The sequence below is a fragment of the Mixophyes fleayi genome, chromosome 3 (assembly GCF_038048845.1).
Source record: "Mixophyes fleayi isolate aMixFle1 chromosome 3, aMixFle1.hap1, whole genome shotgun sequence".
Classification (NCBI taxonomy): Eukaryota; Metazoa; Chordata; class Amphibia; order Anura; family Limnodynastidae; genus Mixophyes; species Mixophyes fleayi.
Genome location: NC_134404.1, coordinates 275,988,472 through 276,015,762, shown reverse-complemented (window position 1 = coordinate 276,015,762; position 27,291 = coordinate 275,988,472). Strand labels below are relative to the sequence as shown.

Below are 27,291 nucleotides of genomic sequence, written 5' to 3'. Positions count from 1 at the left end.
ATGTAATATTAATATGTCAGTCAAATAACCAGAGAAACACTAAGTGATTGTATTACTCTCCAGCTATCTGAAAAGACATACAATATAATACATGTAATAGCGCAACAGAAACTCTTAACTGGATTTTGGCCTCTAAAGAATGATATTTATAGATATTTTCTATTAAGATTGGGGTTTTGCAGTTAGCTGAGAGAAAAAAACATTTGATCGATTAAAAAGAAAATGTAAAGATGCCAACTCACATTCAAGAATGGAAGAAATGCTTTTTATCTTAATGTATGAACACTTGTCATCTTATTAATCCTAATTAATTTGATTTACACTTGCAATTTTGGCTCAGTAAAAATATATTTTACTTTTCCTGATAATTGTACGAAAACTAAATGCATTTATGAGATACAGACATCTAGCTTCCTTTTACTTGCACTGAACATAATTTTTGTGCATTTAAGAAATACACGTCAGTGCATATCAGGGATTTTGTAAAAGTGATTAAATGCTGGATAAAAGGGACAAATATTTTTTCATATATATATATATATGCATATATATATATATATATATATTTATATATATGCATATATATATATATATATATATATATATATATATATTTATATATATGCATATATATATATATTTATATATATGCATATATATATATATATATATATATATATATATATATATATATATATATATATATATATATATATATATATATATACACACACACACATAGTGCAATGGAATAGGTTTTACACATTGATTACTGAATATCTTAGTACTTGTATGTTAATTTTAATTGAATTTATTAAATATATATCTACTATACCAGTGCTTCCATCTATATATATTTCTTTTGACGATTTAATTGGAAGCAGCAGTTATAGTTAGGTACACTATAATTTATGACAATGTTTTGAACTGCTTGATATCATATAGCGCCTTATTTAGTTTTTTTTATATTGAGTTAAGAAGTAATACATAAGACAATGGCTTCAATTAGTAGCTAACCAAGATATATACAAAAAACAGATATCAAATGATTTCATGTTATGGGAACTTAAAATGTGTTATTTGTGCTTATTAGCCCGTCGTTTGCGGATCCTCCCTCCCCCTTCCCCGCCCTCTCTAGCTGTGCATTGAGCTTACCGAGTTGCTGTGTTTACTGTACTGTGCTGTCTCCCATTGTATTGTAATTTTGTTTGTCTCTGTACGGCGCTGCGGATGCCTTGTGGCGCCTTATAAATAAATATTAATAATAATAATAATAATTACCAAAAACCTTTCAATACTCAATAAACATGTATTTTCAGTTTAGTGGTTCTTTAACCAAGTGAAATACTGTTTGAGAGATTGCTTTCCAGTCAAATGGAGTTTGAAGTTTGAACGTGTTCAGTAAAATAATAAGATTGATTATATACATCCATACATTAAAATAAGCAAATTATTCTAGCATGTTAAACGAAATTTTGAGTATAGAACTTAGAATCCCAGAAGAATTTCAAACATGTAAAAAGATTTGATTTCTCTTGAATGTACGACATTGTGTCAACCTAATTAGTCACAACAGTATTAAACAAATATTAGCTGTAATTTCAATTTACTTGGCTTAGCCAGAGTAGATTGCTTAACCTATGTGAATTTTTTCCATTGAAATGTATTCAGAGGAGCATCGCTGGGCTTTAACTAACCAAGATGCCCAACCCTGCAAGACAAATTGTAAAAGATTAGGAAAAATCTATCTTAAGAGTTGGCTCTATGATTGCTAAAGAACTAGAAAAGATCTTCAAATATCTTGGAGAGTTCTAAGTAAACACAAATTCTGAGCTAAACAAGTAGCTTTTATCCTCTTATCTAACGAAGATCCTATCTGCATGTAGTTTGTATGTTCTTCCTGTGTTTGCGTGGGTTTCCTCTGAGTGCCCCTGTTTCCTCCTACAGTCCAAAAACATACTGCTAAGTTGATTGGCTGTTGACTAAAAAAGGACCCTACTGTGCACGTGTATGTGTGTCTGTGTAGGTATTTAGACTGTAAACTCTAGGGTAGTGGCAGGGACTAATTCGAATTATATATATTTTCTGCCTAATATAGCGATGTCAAATAAATTATTAAGGAATACTAATTCATTCATCTTCCCACGCATTCACACATACATTATAGTTGAAAAATGAACATAGATAAAGAATGACAAACCTCTAGCACCCAAACCTTTCCCATAACAAATTAACGTTCAATGATACAGGGGTGACTGAAACCACGCCATTAAAGGATACTAGCAGCTCTTGTATATTTTCCCATTTAATATGAAAATGCCAGAATGGTTCATGCATCTAGTCAGTTCTGAAAGATGATGGAGTTGTCTTCTCACTTATTGACCTGTATTACCAGTTAGTCATCCATTATCCAACTGCTTAGAGAGTTAAGACATGTAGCTCTAACACTGTAATGTCATACCAGGTTACTAATGTAGCTCAAGTAGGTGAGGTGTTACTCCCAATGCAGCTCTAGAAACGTCATGTCGAGATCCCTTAAATGATAGAGGTTCACATTGGGTCTCTTATAAACCATCATGTTGCCCATCGCTGGCCCACTAAATACCGTTACACTGCAAAATATGTTTGCGTTCTCACCTCTTGTTCATGTTAACCCAATTCATGTATAAGTGATCGCTGGCCTCCTTCACTTTCCTGGTGTCATCAGAGCTGTAGTCACGAAGCAGTTTGTTTGAGAGGTCATTGAATGTGTCCATGACAATCTCACCCCTGTGTAGCTCTTGCACTATTGCCTGCGGAGAATAAACAGTACTGAAATAGGCGATACAGCTGTAAAATAAAATGCTCATAGTATAAGCCTGTAAATACGGACAATTCTTTACTACTATGAAAGAGAAAACTATTACAGTATAATATGTATTCGCTACTACCACTATACTGTCACATAATTCAATAGAACTGGTGTTCTACTTCTCAGTAAATAACGTGTTTTATTTTTGTTTGCAAAAAAACAAAAAAACAAACAAGTCTGCCAACTGTACCAAAATAAATAAGAAAGACACTATACAAATTTTGAAACGTTTTTCTCTGTTCGTCGGCTCGATTCTCAAAAACGGTTTCCCTGGCACAAACAATAACTCTGAGCTTCTCACCCTGTAAAAAAAATGCATAGCTTTCCACAAGGTGGAAGTGACTTGCATTCTAAAGTGGCCACTGGCGCCAAGGTCTATACTGCTTACATCAAATTCAAATTAATTCAAATGGAAATTGCACACTGACACTTTGTCTTGATTAATACATGCATTAGGAACACATATTTATTATTATCATTAATATTAGTTTGATTTTGGCAAGTGATTTACTCCAAACTTATTAATAGATTTTTCTCATGGTGGTAAATAACACTAATTCATAATTTAAAAGTTAAGAGCAGTCTGTAATAAAAATATTAAGAGTTTTATCTGTTAACCTTTTGAGATATGAAGTCATCATGTCTAGTCTAACTAAAAGAATAACATTGTAAATTTAGTTGTAAAAATACAGGGGATGGAAGACTTAATACCACAATATAAAATACTGTTTTACGTAAATCTCATATATGATGTGCTAACATCTGGACAGTAAGACCATACCTTTTCATGAATCTAAATATCTTGGTCAGTGCTAGATAAATGTTAATTCAATATAATGTTGTGAGGACTCCCTCTACAGTCCAAAGGCAACAACTGCATGTCCTTGTTTATCAAAGTTTATGCAATAAATGTTTTCACAGCAAAATAAATCATTGTTCTGCAAAACTGAAAATATTAAGGGGGGTATTAACTTAAGACGGCAGATCTTGGTTACGCGCGGCTGTGCACATAAAGTGCCAATATGGTACCGCAAGATCGCGGATTTCGCTTCGCAACTCTATGGGGTGTGAAGGGAAATCCCCAATGTTGCGGTAACGGGGAGTGTGCAGCCGCACATAACTGCGATCTGCCACCTTAATTTAATAACCCCCTAAGGATCTTAAATCAAAAAATTAGTTTACAAGTAACCACATGACCTGTGACAGTCCAGTGTACTGGAAACATAAAATAATGCATGCCACTACATGATTTGCTGAAATTTCCCAATGCTCTCTTTGGGAGGGAAGGCTCTCTTGGAACCTGTCTGTCCTTCCTTTGTGTCCCTCTATTATGTCTGATGCATAGACGGGTATGTAAGGCAAATGTGTCTTTGTAGATCTTAACTTCATAAAAACATTCAACTATAAGAAGGAGCATATACAGCAAGTATTTAACATTAATAAATAACAGAGGCTATGTATTGCTGAGATGAATATTAAACCTGAAATAACTGAAGCATTTCTACATTTTGCTCTCTTTATCCCCTGCAGCAGATTGCCATATTATGAAGGTGGCGCTTCTCTACCTAACCAGGCAGACAGTGACTGTCAGCCTTGGACACTTGTAGACTCATTTAGAGTTGGACGTATGTCAATTTTTGTGGCGTAAATATACGGCTTTCCGTACTGCGCATGCACTCCAAAGGGCAACAGTATCATGATTTGTGCGTATCTTAGACTTGTAGCAGCCTTCGCCTCGAGAGGGAAAATGGGGATGGGCAAACATAGATTGTGTACTGTAAGAGTGTGTAAGTGTACAGCTGATATACACCGGTCACAAAATACTGCTGTTTTTGGAATTGGACGTATCTTAAGATTGACTCAGCATACACAGATAAGTATGCGCTTTTTGAAAAGGAATTTTTACACTTTTAAATGCATCTATGTTATCCACAATTTGGGAATGTGTGAAATGCATGTAATGTTTACATAGTTAAAAAAAAAAGCAGAAACCAAAGCAGCATATTCCAAGGCAGGACTTGACAACACTTGTTATACAAAACAAGGACAGTTCCTGGCCAGCAATCCATATAAAAGTGTCCCAGGGGAAAGACCCTCTCTTCCAACCTACAAAAACATTGTAATTTTTACAATAATGTATAAGGTGATTTTCTTCGCAATTTGCATTAACATCAATAAGTGCTGTTTAATTGTTGGATTTTTGACATTGCTCCATAAAAGCCATCTAAGAGAAAGAAACATAGAGTGAAACACAGAATGCAGATCAAGATGGAGAAGGCAGTGTAGAGAGAAGACAACAAGAGACAAAGATGAAAACACAAATAGAAAAAGAAGAATTGTTGTAAACAGGAAAACAGTGGAACAGAAAAAAAAAGTGGGAGAAAAAAGTGGATGGGAAAATGAATGAAAAAACCCCAAAAGTATCTAGTTAGATTTTTCAAGTAGTCTTTAAATCTACATAGACCAATCCAATATCTTTTTTTATATTTTACCACTATAAGCCATCAGAGCAATGAGTATTCACCTTGTTCTCTGCCAGCTGTTTGACCAATGTGTCCTTGGATGTCTGAGTGAGCGTGTACAGGCGGAAGTCAGTCTGGTCCAGGACAGTCTGTATCTCCTTCCTTAATTCATCCCACTTCATGCTGTCCGACAGCATATCTTGTAGCTGCTTCTGGCGCAACTCAACGCCATGTAGTGTGCCGTCCCACTGATTCTTCAGCTTCTCCGCTGCGTCATAAAGAAAAATACACAATGATTGTAAGAATAGTTACATATACAGAAGGTTCAACAGCAATCTAAAATGAACAGCTCAGGGCACCCCAGGTAGTTATCACTGCAATTATACAGGTATAAATTACATGAGTATGACGATGGCTAAATTCGTTTGTGATGACTTGAGCAATATCTATATATATCTATATCTATATCTATATCTATATCTATATATAGGCCAGCACACAAAGAACCATTGTGCAAATAAGAAACCATTTTGCAAAACGGAAAGGGACATAATCTGAGTAACAATATCACTCTCACTATGTAGTAGCACAGCTTTTTACTGCTTGTGTCCTCAAAGAATGACTGATGCGCTTTTGGTCACAATATTTAGTATGACTGCAAAGTCCCATTCAGTGTTCTCGTTACACTGTAAGCATTGAGTGATTATAATTAAAATGTATTATTGCCAATTCCCACTGCCTTTGAAGTCTCAAATAGGGAAACTGCGAGAAAATTGAATTCTAATTTTGGATTTCCTGTAAGACGCTTACTATACACTGGTGCATGACAATAATTCATCATATACACTGCATGGAAAAAAGTGGTTTCTGTATCAAGAATGCATAGAAAGTTTAGATTGCTTTAGCTGTTATAAATATAATTAAATTCTGCAAAAGCCAGCGTGTAATAGTAATGCATTGAAACAGCATTTTTAATACTTTGAGGCAAATCATTTCAGCTCTTACAGAAAGCAAGCAATTGTTAATTATAACCTGCCCGTCAAGTTTGAAAACAAGCCAAATAAGTACAAATAATATCTTGTTAAAACTTGACCTCTCACAAAAATAAAGTCCATCTCAGGACTCTCTCTATAATCTGTCAAACCTAGATGACAGGATAAAGGAATGGAAAAAGAGACATTGAATTTGGTGCTCATAGGTCAGGAAAAAGAATTGTTCTCATCTTATAACAGAGCTAAGAGAATAATGAACTTCATTTTGTAGTTTTACAGCTAACAAGCTACCAAGATACATGCAATGCACAATACATAATTCCATTCTATTCAAACAATATATTACGATCACATGTCAGAAAGCTGCTTCATAAAATCAACCATGGGTAATGCATATCTGAGTCAGAATACAAGCCAACTAGTTACAGCACTCAGGACAGTAAGGAGGAAATAGAATTCTGTGCCATGTGCTGCTGATCATCCCCGGCTGCATGCATTTATGGGTACTACGGTACCCCAACATTGCAGATTTTCCTACACAACTTTCCAGGGGCCCCTCGGCACACTGCGCAATAATGAATTTCCCCTAGTGCTTACAAATCACTGTGTCGTTTCAAGATGTAATAGCAAAGCGATGTTCAGTCAGCAGGTTATCAAGTCAGATGCTGCTCTCCAAGGATAGTTCTGTAAACACCAATAATGTGTTCTGGGTGCTCTTAATGATAAAGGGTTTGCATAGCTACCCAGCCATATTACTAAAGTCAATTAATCAGCTACCCAACCCCTAGTTATCCAGTACCATGGCTTGTTTTAATAAGCACCACCTACACAGAATATCTGCGTAGTAATATGGAGATTTTATTGTAACACTCACACTGCCATCGTTATTAGTACACTAATAACCATGTGAGGATTATATGATGTTCAGCTGTAAAACAAGTGATTCACAAACAGGTAAGTACAGAGTGGCTATCATGGCTACCTTGGAGCTGATGCTGGGAGTGAAATAGCACAATTAGAAAGTCTGAACAATGAGGCAGAGGCAGTTATGCTAAGTTGTCACCCAGCTTTCGACGGACACAAACCAAGGGAAGCTAATCATTGGCAGAAATTTACAAAATTCAATATTCCTAGTCAGGACTGGCTTCTCTCTTGTCCGCTGCCCATTTTCTCCCCGTTTTAAGCTTGCTTTAGTTATCACCCTCTAGATCAGGGGTAGGCAACCAGACGTGGCACTTCGATCACTTCTTTCTGGCACTCCGGAGCTCTGCAGCTGTCTTACTAAAGCAGCCAAAGATAGCCGAAACACAACAGTTCCATTTTGATAATCTTCGGCTGTTTTAATGAAGCAGCTCCATGTTCCCTTGTGGAACGAATGGTGTGTGGATGTGCGTGCTGAGTCTCCAGAGAGTATGAGGCATAATATCACACACACACATATATACAACTGGCACTCCTGGGCTTGAAAATATTTTTTCTGGCACACTGATAGAAAACGGTTGCCAAGCCCTGCTCTAGGTCCTGGTCAGTGTAATACAGGAAAACATTGCACAAATACATCGTAATACACGTGGCATTAAAAATACATTGTACACATGGTACTTTGCCATTTGTCGATACAGTGCTCTGACCATACATTGGTCGGTCCTGCCTATTTTCCTGGATGGCAAGAGTCAAGACCACTGTCCAATCTGGGCACATAACTAGGTGGTCACACAGAATAAGATCCAGTCGTTCAGCACTCAGGCTCAAACTTGAGGACTTCATTGAGGTTTGCTAGTGTAGTCAGAAGATGATCAAACACAGGCTGACAATTTAGGTCATGTGAGAGACGGTAGTAATCATACAATCGGCTTTTGCCTTTGTCTTGCCTTGATTGTGCTCATGAACATCTGCAACTAAGAGATCTCACTAATAGGTGGTCACTATTGTTGCTGTGCTGATAATAAGTTTGTTATAGAAGTCAAAAATGCATTTGACCCTCTGGAACAAACATGTTTTAAACATCTCAAGATCTCCTAGGTGTGGCTTGTGAGCGTCCATTTGTGTTTAGCTCCTGTAGAGGTTAACTAACTTGCAACTGTGTATTCCCTGTTTGATTTATATTTTTGTTTTTCTTTTGTCTTTTTTTCACCTTTTGTGGTTACATGTTCCCTGCACAATGTTTATATTTTACTGAGGGAATCTGTGCAGACTGACATTTTCATGAAATATTAACATGTATACTGCTGCATCTACTTTAGGTTGTCAGGCTTATTTATACTAAAGTTAAACATTTAGATTTAGTGGAATGGGAAATCCATGACCTAATTTTTAGTTAGAGGTGCATTATTCTGTGCGCCTTACACTTTCTCACTCTCAGTCTGTGGCTTTCTACTTGCTTGAGTTCGCCTCTACACATCATGACACTGCCCCTGTCATTAGCAGCCCTGTCCTCATTATTATAATCACACTAGTGGACAAGTCTCTGCCTCCAGCATGTAAGCAAACATATTCCCTGACATACTATGTGCTGCTGTGGTCATTCAAATTAAATGCTTGGTGACACGTTGTGCCCAACTTAAAATGAAATCCAGAAGAGTTGGAGATGAAGATCTATTACTAAATGTTGCACCAACCTTTGTCAAACGCACCTTAAAATATAAAATAAAAGTGTTTTTGCCCCTGCATCATACTTTGCCAACTCTGAACACCTTCCTTAACCCCCCTATTAATGGCTTATTAAAAATGGTTTTTTTGTCCTCCACCAACATTATAACACAAATATGTTCATGAAGGGCACATTACCCCTTGAAAAACATATACACATAAGAAATGGTTACAGAAATCAGCCCTGGTAAGATGAGACTGGATGTTAATGTATGAGGGGTACTTCCTTTATGTCCATGTAAATCGGAAGCTTCTCCTAACTTATAGAATTAGATGACTATTGAATGTGTATAACTAGATTATTTTTGTATTGTGAACAAACTACAATGATTCTGTAACTGTCACACATTCCAATTTTTTCTACACTTTCTTATCGTGCAACAAAACAGTATAAAGTACACAAAACAATACAAATAAAACTGACTTCATTATAAGAGGAACTTAGCCCTTATAAAATGTCAGTAAACATGTTAGCATAATTTATAGTGTGCAAACAACAAGCCTATGCATGTACTCTCTCTAATTAAAATATATTTGGTTCAGAAACGGCAACAGAATGGAATATATGTTTTGTGAATGTTAGTATAGGAGATCATTGTTCCACATATAAATGTGATACGACCAACATAACAGCAGCTGTTAACATTTTCCAACTGAGTTCTAAATGTAAAGCTGCCCATAGATGTTGGCAATTGACACAGAGCTGGCACCGGTTCAAGCTCTGTACTCCACTTTAGGGCATGGGTTCACACAGTGCAAAGGTTGTCCAAAGAATGTGGTTAAGAAACATTGTGTATATTTATTGTTAACATTTATTTATATAGTGCCAGCATACTCCATAGTGTTATACAGTTGTGGACAAACAAGGCAATAAAAAAATAATAATACTGGGTTATTAACAGACAAACAATGGCCCTGGGAGGAACTAACCAGTACATTATTTACCACAATGACATCTGTCAAAACACATTTGCAAACTTTTCTCAAGTTAAACTTTATATAGGAACCCCATATAGGATACAAACACCAATTCACTTTGTGTCAAAGAATCACTGAGGTTTAGTGAAGGCTGGGATTATGACATTTGTAAAATAATACTATCCATTCTGTCACTATCCTACGATTCTTGAACGCTGTGTTTGTTTTTGCCAATTGGCAGTCTGATATGTCTGTGAATAAAGCTACTGCTCAGCAGTTGAAAGTATATATAAATGAAAGTGTATACAGGTAATTGTATAATGTACAGTTTACTCTATACTGCGGTAGAATACTTGTAGCTGTATTAAAAAAAAATGTCTTACAGAGAGCGCAATGTTATGTTATAGTAAATCATATCAACAGTATGAAAAATAATACAATGCATAAAAAAATAAATAAATCATTTTAGGAGTATAAAAACGGCTGCAAATATCCTATGTAAATAAATAACTAGGACTTGGCTCAATGGTAGCAGGCAATACTGTAGTAGGAAGTTTTATATGAACATATACACTGAGCTCCACATTGTTATGGATGTATACAAATATTACAGTAAAAATATGGAGACACATTCAAATATAATATAAAGCACACAAAATAAAAAACGTTTTTTTAGATATCAGATCAAGCCATCACTGATAACCATCATCCCACTACTACAGTCTCACACATTCAAGATGCAAACCTTTCCAATGCAAGGAAGGTAGTATGATTGGATCGCCAGGCCATTCTCTCTGACATACAATCTAATCTGCATGCTACAGTTTAAGGCATTGGGCCAGAAAGGGAGCCTCCAGAGATGGACAAATAAAGTTGGAGGAAAAAGCTGGAGCTGAGAGTGCCTCCTGCTTCAATTTGTTGGAATACTTGGAATAAGAAAGTATTACAACTTACATTTCTCTGTGATAACTGTTCTGACATCCAGGCTGGAAGTTTTGTTCTTAACATTCTGAGCCAATGTAAAGACAGATTCAAGCTGTGGATGCCGCTGCTCCATATCTTCTTTTGTTATCTGAAAAGAAACATAATCAATATCATAATTATAGCTGTAACATACTCTTGTGAGACCTGCATGTCAAGAGCACAGTGGATACTTTGGCTAGTGTAAGTCAGATGCATTGAACAGAGCCACTTGCAGGATGTCACCACAAGGTGGTGGGCGCTCATATATTTACACAGAATATAAAACTTGCTTTGGGATTTTGTCCCTATGTGTTTCTTGCAAGAATCTGAATGCAGTTTTCCCTGTCTAAGATTATCAGATAACGATAACACAGAAAGAGGAAGTTCACCTTCAGAAAAGTCTTATTGTACAAGTAAATTTGCTTATTTTATGACCCGAGTTACAACAAAATTGCTGTTATGCTACAATTGCATTCAATGCACAAACCTCATCTTATCGGTTGTTATATCTAAGGACCAGTTTGTCTGGGCAATAGGATTCTCTGATGGTGGAGCTCCCATTTAAGAGTTTAAAGCACCTTGGCACCAATGTTGAACCTTAGCAAACCCCTTTTGTGCTGCAGGGGATTAAATTTAAAATGTGATATGATGTATGTAAAATTGAGCAGTATTTTCCCTGCGTGCAAAAATAATTGCATTTTCTCCTTTTGCATTACAACATGGTTTAGTACAAATTTGCACCATTTGGTCTGGATTTGCTTCTAATAAATGGAGCCTCATATTTATCATCTGAAACTGAAGCACATATTTAAATATTGGTAGTAGCCTTCTCTTTGAGAAACCCAGACTTCACATCTCTGCAGTATAAATACCCATAAAATAAAGTTCCACACATTCAGCAACTGACTGCAGTTAGAGAAAGGACATCACCTCACGCCGAATTTACAATATAGATGCAAGTAAATGAAAGGGACAGATTTATATTGTTACTCTGCTTCTATCACTGAAAATGCAATTGCACATTCTCTGGCTTACACTGCTTTTTTAATAAGCTTAATGATGAGAATGAAGTGTTTATCAGAGATGTATAAAACAATTACATGCACACCGCACAGTTATATGAAGAGCAATCCATGATAATTATTATAATAATTGCTATCTGTGACTCCTTAGCTGCACACGCTGGGAAACAAATACTAGAATGTAACTTTAATCTCTCTGAAGCGGAGGGGATTAATAGTGTTCTAACAGTATATTATACAGAGAGAAAAGGCTGCTTGATTTCCAAAAACCCTCCAGTGTCTCCTTTATAGTACATGGCTCACATCATTACATAAAAAAACAACATGATGAATGATGACTATAAGATTACATTACATTTGGCTTATTATTTTGAAAGCGTGTAGACCAAGTAAGGGTCATTTTTGAAAGCATATTTACATCACTCACATTGACCAGCCAGTAAATGTGTAACATAGGAATTGTAAAGCTGGCCACACATCCTGTCATTTAGGTAGCCACACTGGATGAGAACAGGTCAATTAGCACATTGAGCCAAGTAGTTCAATCACTTCTTGACATATTGGATCCTGTGCACTTTGAAGATGACCACAGAGAGGCTAACAGTGGTCATCTTTTGCCCGCACTTAAAGGATGATCCCAACAATTTTGATTAGATTTATTCTGGGCAATGAGCTTATTTTGGGGCCAGATATGTGCAATATTGGAACATGCCTAATATTTACATTTGTTTGGCTAAAATAAGGAGTTGGGTTGAAAATTATAACCTTAATACCTCTAGTATTTTATGGAAAGATATTACAATTAAAGATGAGCAAATCTCTCAGAGCTCAGTTGTGCGGCTATTTGCAATACTGGGCAAGTAGTTCAAGTTTTAGAGAATCAATTCATGGATCTTTTAATACTGATTCAAAACAATTTTGTAAGTTTCTTTTTTAAGATTTTGTTTATGAAAAAAGGCAATTTTGTTTCAAAGCAACATTTTCTTTTTGAATTGTAACCAAGATGTTTTGTGAATGTTCCGGTAGTTTTAATTTGAAAGCCTACAATCTAGGGCAGTGATGGCTAACCTGTGACACTCCAGGTGTTTGTGAAACTACAAGTCCCAGCATGCTTTGCCAGCTACCAGCTAGTTATCTACTGGCAAAGCATGCTGGGGTTTGTAGTTTCACAACACCTGGAGTGTCACAGGTTAGCCATCACTGATCTAGGGTAAGACATTGATTCTACAGAACTACCATCTCTGTTCAGCTACTGTAGCCACTGAGCTCAACTGTCATTGTTGTTTCAATATACGCTCAGTTTCTCACTGAGCTCAGCTGTGATTGTTGTTGCCATCCCTGATTGGCTGCTGAACCCTCTAACCCCAACTGTTAGTATGTTGGACCTCGTTGTGTCAAAGCTATAAAAGCTGCCTACTCCAGTGGTTCCCAACTTTTTTCAGTTTGTGACAGCCTTAGACTCTCCATAATTTTTTCAAGGCACCCCTCGAATATAATTAACGAGCAGTCCCGTTTTATCAGTTGGGTCAAAATAACGTAATAAGTATTTAGGTCAGGACAGAAATACTTGGTAAGTTGTTCGCAAAAATAATACACATAAATGCAAGGGAAAAGAATATTTTTATATATTTTTTTCAATTATATTTCTATCAAAGAATAATTTACAGCTACTATTCAGAGGAATAAAATCAAACAAAATAAAACAACAAAATAAAACAACAGCATGTACAAACATCATCACACTGTGTCCCTTCATTCTCACTCTGCCCCACCTTCATTCTTTTGCCCCTCCATTGCTGTTTCCTATCACTATTTCCCCACTGTTTCTTTACTTACCATACTTGCCTTCTTTCTTCCATTTCTTCTGTCTTTTCATCTGTCTTCTTACCAATCCAGCGGTGCCCGGGACCCAGCATCCTCCTCTCTCCTACCGCTTCTCACTGAATATATCGGACGTGATGAAATTCACGGCCGACATTCAGTGAGAAGCGATGAAGGAGAAGGATGCTGGGTCCCGGGCGCCGGTAGATTGGTAAGGTTTTTGTCTTTATCCCGGCCACAGCACTCCTGTGACAGCGCCGTGGCACCACTGGGAGCCGCGTCGCACACTTTGGGAACTGCTGGCCTACTTTATTAAACCCAGCCAAGGAGGGGTAAAGTACTCTTCACCTCCTCCATTGACCTGCACAATTTGGACCAATGGTTCCTTCCCAGTTTCTCATTACGTACCCTAGCTAATCCACATCACACACCTATGCAATTTACACTATCTTCCCTATTCACATTAACTACACTTCTCTTCAAATTCCTCTTTTCTCTCCAGCATTATATTTGCCTCTCACATATTATTTCCCTTTCACTACTTCCCTCCTTACTAGTCTGCACCCAGGAACTGTTTTATTTGCTGCACCCACTGCTCTCACTGGCCTATATAAACAGAAACATACCTCACACCCACAGATCATCCTCACATGTTCTCTTCCTCACCGTGCTCCTTCTCATGGCTGCTAATGACATCTCACCTAACCCTGGGCCCCATGCAATCCCCTATGTCTAGTTTGTGCTCCTTATACTTCAATTCCTGACAACCATATCCACATATCTCTATTGCCTTCTCTTCCATTCACCTATGCACTCTGTTCAGATCTGTTTGCAACAAACTTTCATCTATCCAGGATCTATTAATTTCTAAATCCCTCAAACTGCTTAACATTATGGAAACCTGGCTCACTCCCACTGACACTACAACCCCTGTAGCTCTCTCCAATGGGGGACAGCAACAGCCGTAACAAACAAGGTGGTGAAGTAGGCATTCTACTTCCTCCAAGCTGCACCTTCGATTCATACCCTCTGAACATTCCATCTCTTTCTCTTTCTTTAAATTCCACACTATTCATTTATTATCTCCCCCCACCTTCATGATGCTGTATTTTATCACTCCCTGGGCCCACTATCCCAACTCTGACAACTCTGCTGCCTGGTTCACTTATTTCAAACCATTTGACCTGATTACTCTCATACTAGTTGAATTTCAACATTGCCATTGATAACCCCACTGTCTCAGCTGTTACTATCTTTGCTGCCTCTCTGTTGACATTGTCTTCTCCCACTGTTGCTCCATCTCTAGTTTCTCCAAATTAGCCTTCCCACTCTCCGACCACAACCACCTTTCCTTCACCCTCAGCTTACCTCATGCCCTCCCCCCAGCAGCCAAATCCACACAGATAAAGCGACACCTAAATACTCTCGACCCAATCCACTTCTCATTTTTACTAAAACAACTTCTTCCTGCTATGACTACACTGTCCTGCCCTGATCAACCTGACTCTTTCTACAACAGAACACTCACTGCAGCCCTAGACAATGCAGCTCCAACCACCACTTGTAGCCTAGGCGACTTTTGTACAACCGCCTATCTCATTTTCTCGCCTCTCACTATATTCTCAACTCTGCAATCAGACTTTCGCCCCCAACATTTCAGTGAAACTGCTCTCATGAAAGTGATCAAAGATCTACTCAAGCAAAGTCTGAGGGCCATTCCTCCTTACGAATCCTCCTGGATCTCTGCAGATTTTGACACTGTTAACCACCTTCTTTTCCTACAAACCCTTCACTCCATTGGCCTACAAATTATTTCTGGGTTCACTTCCTAACTATCAAACAATGTCTTTACCTTTGGAACTCCCTCACCTACACTATCACTAATTTTTGGGGTTTCAAAAAGCTCTAATTTTGGCCCTTTACTTTTGTCACTGTAGACCTCTTCTGTTTTGAAACTAACTTGCTCATTCTGCCACCATGACCACCAATTTTCTGACGACACCCAAATCTTTCACTCCTCCCTGGACCTGCTGACCTCATGTAAGCAACTGTCTCTCTGCTATCTCCACATGGATATCCTAACGCTAACTGAGGCTCATCAGGCCTGAGTCATTAAGGGGAGCAAGGCAAAAAAAAAACAGTAAATCTGATCCTGGACAAACCATGTTACAATGCAAGGGGAGCAAATTAGTTTATTGTTTTGCACATGAGGAAAATACTGGGGTCTTTTTGATGTACTTGATAGCTCTATTTTTACACTGAAATTTAAAGTTAATCTAGGACATGTCCTCACATTTTAAATTCACCTCCCCCTCGAATTGAACATGGTTTTGCCAAAGTGCAAAGTTTCTCCTTTTTTTGCTTTGCTCTCCTTAATGACTCAGGCCCATCATGTCCAAAGCAGAACTTATCTTCCCTCCTACCGCCCTTCAAATCTCCCTCACGCTCAGTCTTCCAAGTTCGCTACCGCGGTGTCACACTTGACTCTGCCCCTGCTTTATTACGCACATCCAGACTCTCACCCTGTCCTGTCGCCTTAATCTTAGAAATGGTGCCAGAATACGTTATTTTCTTACCCAAGATGCTCCAAAACTCTTATCCATTGTCTCACCAGCTCCCGCCTTGACTACTGCAACCCCCTGCAATCTGGCATTCCCCTCTCCCATCTATCCCCACTTCCATGCATGTTAGATGCCGCAGCAAGACTGGTTTTCCTTCCTCACTGCTCCACATCTGCCACACCCCTCTCATATCTCCCTGTGTCCTCCAGTATCCAATAAATGACTAACCCTTACCTACAAAGCCCTCAACAACACCACTACTTTATATATCTCAAATCTCATTTCAAAATACTCTCCCTTAGATCTACCTCTTCCCGCACCTTGCCTTGTCTCTGACTAACTCCTGCCTTCAAGACTTCTCCTGTGCTGATACTCACTTCAGGAATTTCCAACCTCGCACAACTAGGCTTTCCCACAGCCTTCAAATCTTTAGAGGTTCTCTAAAAACCCATCTTTTTCTTGCAGCCCACCCTACTCCTACTGTTACTTCTCACACGAATGCACCCTCACAACTGTCCCAATCTCTACTCTAAGCCACACTTGCACTTCGTTCAGCAGTGCCCTCTTTCAATTAGAATTTGAGCTCTCTCATGAGCAGTATTCTACCTACCCTTTGTTTTAATGTCTGTATTTATTTTGTCTAAATTATGTGTCCCTGTTTTGTGTATGTCCAGTTCTCCCTACTGTGCAACGCTGTGGAGTTCTGTGGCACCATAAAAATATATTTTTTTATATAGAAATACTGACACCAATCTTCAAATTCTTTAAGAGAGCTCATCACAATCTTTAAGAAAAATGTTTGCTTTAAAATTTGGTCTCACAGGATCAGGTGGCATGGACTTACCTTCATACGTGCAATAGTTGGGTTAATCTCTTCAGGGTCGCCAACAGTGACAATGTTGGACTTAAGCATCTGGTCAATAAGCAGCAGCCAGTGTGAGAGTTCAGTGACAGTCTTATCAAGATCGCTGGCAGGTGGCAAATCCTTAACAAGTTTGGCTCCTCCTGGGAACTCAGAAGACGACGACACCAGCACCATTTTTTGGACTGCAGGGTAAGCTGTGACAATAGACTCATTATTAGAAAAAAGAGGATTTATATACTCACATTAAATCCGTTTCTCTGATTCCGTCTGGGGGACACTGCTTACCATGGGTTGTGGAGGGGAGCACGGGGAGTTGGCACCTAGCTAGTTAAACTTTAGCACTGCTGACAGACCCCTCCCCTCTACAATCCCCCCGCCTCTTCCTCCTCAGTTAATTTAAAAAGCCCCAAGGAGATAGGTCAATCAAACAAGAGGATACAGAGGAAAGGCAGAAGGGAGGGATCGCAGTGTCCCCCAGACGGAATCAGAGAAACGGATTTAACGTGAGTATATTAATCCTCTTTTCTCTTTCATCCAGTCTGGGGGACACTGCTTACCATGGGGACGTTCTAAAGCAGCCCCCTAAGGATGGGACCGCTCTGAAATGTATCCGCGGAAGCGAATACATTAAACTGATAGAATTTGGTAAGTGTGTGGAGTGTGAAGACCAGGTGGCGGCTCTGCACAGCTGGTCAGCAGAAGCCCCATTTCTTGCTGCCCATGACGGCCCTACCGATCTGGTGGAATGGGCCGTAAGTCTCTCTGGCACAGGACGGTTAGCCCTTATGTAAGCCTGCTTAATGGTTGCCGTAATCCATCTTGCAATGGACTGTTTTGAGGCCAGCCCCTTTTGTTAGAATCATATAGGACAAATAGGGAATCGGTTCGTCTAATTTGAGATGTTCTTTTGACGTAAATCCGGAGAGCCCTAACCACATCTAACTTTTCCATAGACTGCAGATCAGACTGAGAAGTAGATGAGAAAAATGGAACTACAATTTCCTGGTTTAAATGGAAGGATGACACCACCTTTGGAATAAAGGAGGGAATCGTTCTCAAAACCGCTCTGTCTTCATAAAAAAACAGATATGGTTCCCGGCAAGACAGAGCTCCCAATTCCAACACCCTGCGTGCCAATGCAATTGCCAAAAGAAAAACAACCTTCCAGGTCAAACACCTAAAATCTGCCTCAAGTAAAGGCTCAAAGGGAGGCCTTTTAAGCATATCCAGTACCAGGTTAAGATCCCATGGTGCTGTAGGCGGAACATAGGGAGGCTGAATATGTAAGACCCCTTGAAGAAAAGTCCTGATGTCCGGCAAATTGGCTAATTTCATTTGAAAAAAGACTGAAAGTGCTGATACCTGAACTTTTAGGGAACCTAAACGAAGCCCTGCTTCTAGCCCATCCTGAAGAAAAGCCAATAAGCAAGGGAGACGAAAGGAGGATGTGTGACATGTTCTATTTTCACACCATCTGATATAAGCCTTCCAGATTCGATGATAGATACGAGCCGAAACTGGCTTTCGAGCCCGCATCATAGTGTTTACCACATTGGGGGAAAAACCTCTAGCCCTCCAGAGGCTGGCTTCAACAGCCATGCCGTTAAACTGAGCGGAGGTAAATTCTGGTGACAAAAAGGACCTTGTAGAAGAAGATCGTCTCGTGCCGGAAGACGATATCCTTGGCCCACCGCCATGGATATAATGTCTGCGTACCACACTCGACGTGGCCATGAGGGAGCTATTAGAATCACCGGCCGGCCACCTTGCCTCACTCGTCTGAGTACACTGAGAAGAATGGGAATTGGGGGAAATAGATAACCCAGCCTGAATTCCCATGACATGGACATCACGTCCACCGCTATTGCTAGGGGATCTCTTGCCCTTGCGCAAAACCTGTGAACCTTCCTGTTGTGTCTGGAGGCCATAAGATCTACATCCGGAAGACCCCACCTCTGAACTAGAGACTGGAATACTTCCGGGTGGAGGGACCACTCCCCTGGCATCATCGCATTGCGACTGAGGTAATCTGCCTCCCAATTTTTTATTCCTGGAATGAACACCGCCGATATAGCTGGAATGTACTGTTCTGCCCAAAGGAATATCTGAGCTGCAACGCGCATTGCAGCTGCACTCCTGGTTCCTCCTTGTCTGTTGACATATGCCACAGCTGTGGCAATGTCGGACTGAACTCTGACTGGGTGGCCCTGAAGGAGAGTCTGGGCCCCCCAAAGAGCTAAAAGAATTGCCTTCAACTCCAACGTGTTGATTGATAGGGCTAATTCCTGTACTGACCAGAGCCCCTGGAGCCTGAGGTGCAGGACTACCGCTCCCCAACCTCTCAGGCTGGCGCCTGTTGTGGCTATGATCCATGATCATGGAGCAAAGGACCTGCCCACCGCCATGTGATCCTGAATTAGCCACCACTGGAGCGATTCTTTCGCCCTTGGAGACAGTGAGATCCTCTGGAGATCCAAGCGTAGGTGGGATCCTGACCATTTCGTCAACAGATCCCACTGAAAACATTGAGAATGAGGTCGACCAAAGGGAATGGTCTCGAAGGAGGCCACCATCTTTCCCAGCAGCCGCATGCACAAGTGTATTGAGGGGCTGGGAGAGGACAAGACCTGAGTTGTTATACTCCGAATAAAACCGATCTTCTCGGCAGGCAGGAACACCTTTTGCTGGCTGGTGTCCATGATGAGCACTAGGAAAATAATGTGTTGACACGGAACCATCTGTGATTTCTTTAGATTTATCAGCCATCCATGGCCCTCGAGAGCCACCAGGGTGAGGGATAAGTGATGACGTAAGCAATCCTCTGAGGAGGATTTGATGAGCAGATCGTCCAAATAAGGCACGACCTGAACTCCTTATAAGTGAAGACACGCTGCCATCACTTACATGATCTTCGTGAAAACCCTCGGCGCTGTGGAGAGGCCAAAGAGGATGGCCCGAAACTGATAGTGGGAGGACCCCACTGTGAATCTTAGGAGAGACTGATGGTCGCTCCAAATGGGAATGTGGAGCTATGCGTCTTTTATGTCTATGGACGCCATAAACTGATCCTTCTCCAAGCCGTTTATCACCGACCTCAGGGATTCCATCCGAAATCTGTCTACCCGTAAGTGCACATTGAGGCTTTTTAGGTTTAAGATGGGTCGAAAAGAGCCGTCCGGCTTTTTGACCAGAAACAGATCTGAATAAAACCCTTGTCCCTTCTGGTAGTCTGGAACCCTGCAGATGGCTCTTTGCGAAAGAAGAGAGGCGACACAATCCTGTATTGCCTGTCTTCTTGTTGGATCTCGGGGTAGCGAGGTTATGAAGAAACTATGTGGTACCGGGCCAGCAGGTCTATCATGTACCCCCTTGATATAATGCCCCGAATCCAGGGATCTTGGGAGGACGCTGCCCACCGTTCCAGAAACAAAGACAGACGTCCCCCCACTGGCGCCCCCTCCTGCAGAATAGAGTGGTCGTCAGGACGCAGGCTTCTCCTGGGTCTTGGAGGCCTGGCGCCTAGCTGCAAACGAGGATCTTCCCCTGACAGAGGAGCCTCGGGCATTTGGATGTCTACCTCTAAAGGACTGTCCTCTAGGCAAGGAGGTCCCTCGAAAGGGCTGACGAAAGGAGCTGACTCGAGGATTCCGGCTCCTGTTAGAGAATATCGGCAAGGAAGTGCTTTTGCCCCCTGTTGCTTGTGAGATCACAGTATCCAATTCCGGGCCGAACAAACCTGCTGCTGAAAAGGGAATGGTTTCAACGGACCTTTTTGATTCCGCATCTCCTTCCCAGGATTTCAGCCATAACGTCCTTCTTGCTGAAATAGATGCAGCCTGAATAGAGGAGGACACAGACGCTGTGTTCTGGGCCGCCTCATAAAGGTACCCTGATGCCTCTTTCAAATACAAAACCAGGGGAAGTAAATCAGAGTCCTGTAAGGCCTCTGCCAGTTGGTCTGCCCATGCTTTCATAGCTCTAGCAACCCATTTGCTTCAGCAATCTGCTGAAGCAAATGTGGGTCTAAAGGAAGAACCCGCAGCCACAAATATAGATTCCAGCTGGGATTCCACTCTGCGATCATTGGCATACTGCAGAGTTGCCGAACCTGGGGCTGGTAGTAAAGTGTGTTTGGCCAAACGGGCTACTGGAATATCCACCTTGGGAATACTCTCCCAGCGAGCCACATCTTCCTCCTGCAACGGATATAGGGAAGAGAACCTTCTGGGAACAGAGAATATTTTCTCAGGCTGTTTCCAGGCTCCCTCTGCAATATCTCTGAGTTCTACAGAAGGGGGAAAACGGATAGCCTTCCTTTTGGCCTTCTTAAAGAGACTTCTGTCTCTAGGAGTGGGAGGTCCAACGCTTGTCTTACCGCTAAAACCAAATCATCAATAAATTGGCTTTTAGAGTTTTCTTCCTGCTCCAAAGGTTAAACCTGGTCAGGATCAGAATTAATTTCCCCCTCCTCTTCTGAAAACCCCTCAGAGTCTGAAAGGACCATAAGGGTATTAGCGGATCTAGTCCGCTTCCTTTTAGCAGGCGGGATGTTTGGGGATTCAAGTAACTGGTTTAGTTTATCTAAACCCTTTATAAATGCTGCGGACCATGCCGGTTCTGTGGGAACAGGGGCCTGGTCCGTAAGTAATGAGGAAGGTCCTGGTATAGACGTTCCAATAGAATCTGAGGTAGCGGGGAGGGCCACATTAGATAGTAATTGATTGGATTGTAAAACCATCTGTGCTAAAGAGGAAACCGACTGTGTCAGGGAGGCCACCCAGGCCGGTTCCTCCGTCAGTGGAGCTGAAATAAGCTGTGTTTGTACAGTGGGGATCCCTGCTTCGCAGACAGAGCAGAGCGCCAACGGGTCCTTCTGCCCACATGGTAATTTTACCTTACATTTTGAACATGTGAAATATTTTGCCATAGGCCCCTTTCCTTTATCTGACATTTTTATAAAGGAAGGCACACCAAATACACAGGCTTAAATTGTAAAATTTAGCTGAGTAATGAGAGAGAGAGAGAGTGAGAAAGTGTACAGAGAATAGTGGAAAACAAACAAGTAACCAACTAATCTGATATAAAAGTTGTACTTGCAATTTTAAAACACAATATACTATTTCTGGCAAGTAGGAGATCTACAATAATACCCCTACTAGCCCCTCTGTACACAGCAAATACAGTAAAAGTGTGTTTAAATAAGATCAGATACTTAGCCCATAGGCCAAACAGGGAAGAAGTCCAACATCAGTGTCCTGGTGCCTGCTCCCTCTGATCTGTGTCTTTTTTCCCGGGCTTCTCCTTGGCGCCAGAAGTCTGGGCAAGTCCACTTCTCTCTGGAGGGCAGGGGATCTCTATGTCTTAGCTCTGTTAATGCTGTTTTTTTACAGCTTTCTTGCCGGCTGCTGTTCCGTTTTTTCTATTAAAAGGAAAAACTATATGTGGCAGAGTTGTGGAGACCTCTTTCAAAATTGAGGTCTCCGCAGCGGTTACCCCGATGCCCCCTCCTATGTATGAGGGGCGGATCTTGGTATGGCCCCCTTCCTCGCTCCTCCGCGGATCCAAAATGGCCACCGGCATGTATATTCTCTGATAACCGGCGCTCTATGCCTGCAGTGGCAGCGCCGGTTATCGGGGAGGCTCCAGGAGTGACAGCGGTCCGGTGAGACCGCTTGTCACTCGCTATTCAGGCACTCATTCTTTCTCCCTGTCAGTGAGATCCTCAGGCTCTCATCTGACAAGGTAGTGCCTGCGCTGCTGTACTGGGGGTGTGTTCTCTATAATAGAACACACACCCATGTCTGCCACCTGTAAAAAAAAAAATGAAAAAAAGGAATAAATAAAATAAAATAAAATAAAAGCAGAAGCTAAAACACTGCCCAACTCCATGGGCACCTAAAAAAAACTGGGGAGGAAGAGGCGGGGGGATTGTAGAGGGGAGGGGTCTGTCAGCAGTGCTAAAGTTTAACTAGCTAGGTGCCAACTCCCCGTGCTCCCCTCCACAACCCATGGTAAGCAGTGTCCCCCATGGTAAGCAGTGTCCCCCAGACTGGATGAAAGAGAAATAACTTTAACACTTTGAAAATACAGTAAACTAATGGGGAACTAATAGTTTGTTATAAATTTTATACAAGAAAAATATACATCCTTCTGTAGACTATCAGAATAGGAAACTATAGAAGCACGTTACAATTAGACACTTTAGCCAATGAATTAATTGGAGACATGTAAATGTTATGTAACACTGGGACATCCATGTGACAGTTGGTCACACAAAATTGTACAGAAAGGCACAGATCAGATGAAGGAAGGATATATTTGGGTGTCATCGTTGCAGAGCTGGTACCAGAGACCAAATGAGCGAATTAGTTTATGAAGTGTACAGTGAGAAAAACATCAACAAATAGTGAGAGTGGAGGGAAGGATGTGCCAGAAGACACTCAAAGACAGATTGGACAGGTAGGAAGAGAACCAGGAAAAATTGTGTCACAAAGGACAATGAGGTGAAGAGTGTGCCAGACAAGAGGGTGATCAGTTTGTTCAAAGTGACAGAGAGGATCAATAAAGGAGTATGGAAAAGTTATCCTTAGCCTGATCTGTAAATAGATAGTTGGTCACTTTTGCGAGGGCAGGTTCAGTAGAATGTTAGGGGTGGAAGCCCAATTGAATGACAATGGTGGTAAAAGAAGACAAAATGAGATATCTGGTTATACACAAGACACACCAATAGTTTTCCGGGAAAGATTAGGAAAAAAATAGGGTTTAAGATGAGAAAGAGAAGGAGAGAATGTGAAACATGGTTTCTTTATGATTGGTGAAATGAGCGTCTGTTTAAAGGACAATGAGAATGATTAAGTGAAGAGAGACAGGTTGAAGATGTGAGCCAGAAGCGGGCAAGCACTGGGAAAATGGGGTGAAGAAGATGAAAGGGAATAGGTTTTAGCTGGCGGGTTGTGGGGTGCGGCAATGAGGTGAGTGCAGATACTATGTCTTTAGTTTCGGGAGGGGGGGGGGGGGAGATAGTGAACGCCCAAGAATTTACAAGCCGACCAATCTAATTTCCACTACTTTTTTTACATTACAATGGTATAAATTCCAATTATCTATTGCACACAAAAAGTGATTATTACTTGAACCTACTGAAAGAGATTAGATTGAAAAAATAAATAAAAATGTAAGTGTGTGGTCAACTTTGGTTGGTGGTCAACAATTTAAAGCACTGAGTGTCATCTACAAACAAAGATTATGGGGTCTATGAACTATATACACAAAAGGATATGAATTCCAATCACAAGTCACACTACTTACTCTCACTCTAATTACACAATCTTACAGGATGCAGAAGAGATAAGTAAGTCCCTTATATAAGTTACCTGGCATTTGATGCAGAAATAAAAAATTGTGTGTTTCATTTACAGTGGGGCAGTATGAAAACAAAAGCAATGCTTACTGGGTAATACGGTCTGGGCTGCAAAGGTGGGATAATATAAATCCTGTTCCAAGTCTTTCACTCTCTCCGGCACTTCTCTGGACACCTGGACCAGAAAAGAGAAACACAGTTAAATGAATATCTCACTGACGTGTCACAAGGCAGCTGTATGCGTATCTGTTTTCATTATGTACTTCATGAACACACTAATATGTACTTCACTATCAAAGACATTTAATCATCCAAACAGTCTGGAAATAGCTTCTGAGAATTACTATGAACCAATAAGAGAAGACATAATCATTTTGCTCTAATCACCTGTTCTTTTCAAAATAGGAAAATTATTATTTCACTTCAGTATAGTAAAATTATTTTTTAAATGATTATGTATTGAAGTGTATTTAGAGTTAGAAAGATAAATATATCTCCAGTTCAGTAAAATAATTTTACTGAGCAAAGGTATTAAAGTATGTAACATTTTCCTCAGCATTTAAACAATTTAAGACCAGATGAATAGATTCCATAAAGAGCTTTACGGTCACTGGCTAACACATACTGGGATAAATAATGAAAGGCTTTTATTTTACAACTAAAACACTAAGTGAAATGGGTGGCACTATGGACAAGGGAAATTTAGTTATTGTTATGTATTGGCCAAGCTACTATATTTCAATATTAGTGTTCTCATCACTGTGGAACCTTGTGTGTATGTGATGTGTATGAGCCACTGTGGTTCTCCTCCCCTGCTCATTTGTTCTGTAAGACTTCATGTTGACAATCCAACTGCCTATTGAGGTGGGTGTATATCAGAGCTGTCACTCATGTTCTCATTCACAGAGCAGGCGGCATGAAATAAATACTCACACAGTACCTTCCCCATCCCTTCATCAAAGGAAATTCCTCCATCAATAAACAGCAAGCTGTCTAGTGTTAACTACATGAGTTTTAGCAGCAATTTTAAAGCTAGTAAAAAACATGTAAACAAGTAAGTGTATAAACACTTGAGAAATGCTAGTAACAAGCACATGTCAAATGCATTTTCATTAGTGTTAAAAAACACACAACAACAATGGGTACTTGGCCTAAGCTTCCTTCAGGCTAAGGAAGGAGAGAGCATGCTTGTGACTGGTAGAGTGATTGCCCTTAATGTAAAGAAGAGGATGTTATGGTAAAACCAGACCATGATGATCCTGACTTTGTTAACAGTCAGAACATGAAAGAGGAAGTAAGCACATATTCTACATAGTTAGTGACATGCACTATACACACGGTGTATGAAAGGCACATTAAAAAACAACCATAATATATTTTATATATTATATTATGTTATATATTTTAATTTTATATGACTCAATCCCTATAAATAAATGTGCAATTTGGCTGCTTATCTACCTAGTGATAGCCAGACCCAGATCTTTCCAGAGCCTACCATTAGCTCTGATAAGCAGCAGGGAAAATTAGAAGTGACAGTTCCCCTTTTAACAGAAATACTTTTCTAATGTTGACATTAGTCAAGAAAAGTTGATTTATATCAATAGTAGCCTGCGAAAACGTAGATAAATAGATATATTAAGATTTGTATAGCAATGGCTCTAGAAAGACATGAACCTATGTCACACGTTTCTGATGAAACATAAACAATAATCCTGTGTGGTAGACAAGCAGACACAGCAGAATGTCTCAGCCAGCCATTGCAATGTTTGTATAGTTTGAATATCAAGTAAATAAAGATCTGTGGGGCCTCCTTGACTGCTGAAAAACTACATTTGTTGTACTACCCATTCCCATGAAAATGATTGTATAACATTATGCATATTGTTGATGATAAGTACATAAAACATATGCAGAGGCACAGAAGCCTGCTGATGTTATTTAAGAAGGAAAAAAATACTTTAAATGTCACTGTCAATGTGTGCAGTTATTACACCGGGTGGCACTGCAAACAGTGTTCCCGCTGTTCGCTTGTAGATCATTTTGAAATGATCATAAAGGGGTGGGGGTTTGACACTTACTCAGCGCCTACATGTACAAACACGCTGGTGAAATTATCTTAACAAATAGACTAAGAGCACAAATGATACAGCCCCCTGTTCTCATACCTGAGTCCAGTTCATATTTATGTTTTGCAGTCTGGCAGAAAGTTTGTCCCTGTCCTGTGTACCGAGGCTCTTCTGAGCCAGCATATCTGGTGCTTCACGGTTCAGCCACTCCACTCTCTCGCTTTGGATTTCCAGATCTTTAGATAAAGCCTGAAAGGGGCACGAGAGAACTTTAGTTTTACAGATTCAAATATACTTACAAGAGTGCAAAGCCAAAGACATTTATATGGATTATTCAAAAAAGATTCCATTACACATTTTCCTTCATTAAATCCGTTAAAAAAACTTACCTTTTCTGTCAATGTTTGCAATAATCGTATAAGGATGCACTACAAGTATTCTAGAGCAATAACAACTGCTGGCAGCAAAGGAATAGGCTTTAGCCAGTGCATCTGCCAACCTGCTCCTTAATTAACATTTAAAAAAACAAAACAACATTGCAAAGATTTCTGCCAAAGTACATGGACTTGTCGGGCAGGAGGATGGTGTTTGTATAGAGGCAAATAAATGTGCCGGACAATGGGAACTGGAAAAAGAAAATACTTTTACAGAGCAATATTATTGAAATGAGATAGAGGTGAAGAGAGTAGATTTTAGGGGGTATATTTACTAAACTGTGGGCTTCAAAAGGTGGAGATGTTACCTACAGCAACCAATCA

General features: G+C 40.1%; 1 protein-coding gene across 5 annotated transcripts in view; it reads right to left on the bottom strand.

The window, feature by feature from the left end:
• UTRN (utrophin) overlaps nucleotides 1–27,291 on the bottom strand; it is a 541,342-nt gene that overhangs the window by 330,572 nt on the left and 183,479 nt on the right. For all 5 annotated transcript variants that reach the window (XM_075203650.1, XM_075203649.1, XM_075203651.1 and 2 more), the window contains 6 exons: nucleotides 26,633–26,782; nucleotides 24,555–24,639; nucleotides 17,084–17,298; nucleotides 10,827–10,944; nucleotides 5,376–5,581; nucleotides 2,638–2,792 (listed from right to left, as the gene is read on the bottom strand). In XM_075203650.1, the coding sequence (XP_075059751.1) occupies nucleotides 2,638–2,792; nucleotides 5,376–5,581; nucleotides 10,827–10,944; nucleotides 17,084–17,298; nucleotides 24,555–24,639; nucleotides 26,633–26,782 (929 nt within the window). The remainder of the gene's footprint in view (nucleotides 1–2,637; nucleotides 2,793–5,375; nucleotides 5,582–10,826; nucleotides 10,945–17,083; nucleotides 17,299–24,554; nucleotides 24,640–26,632; nucleotides 26,783–27,291) is intronic.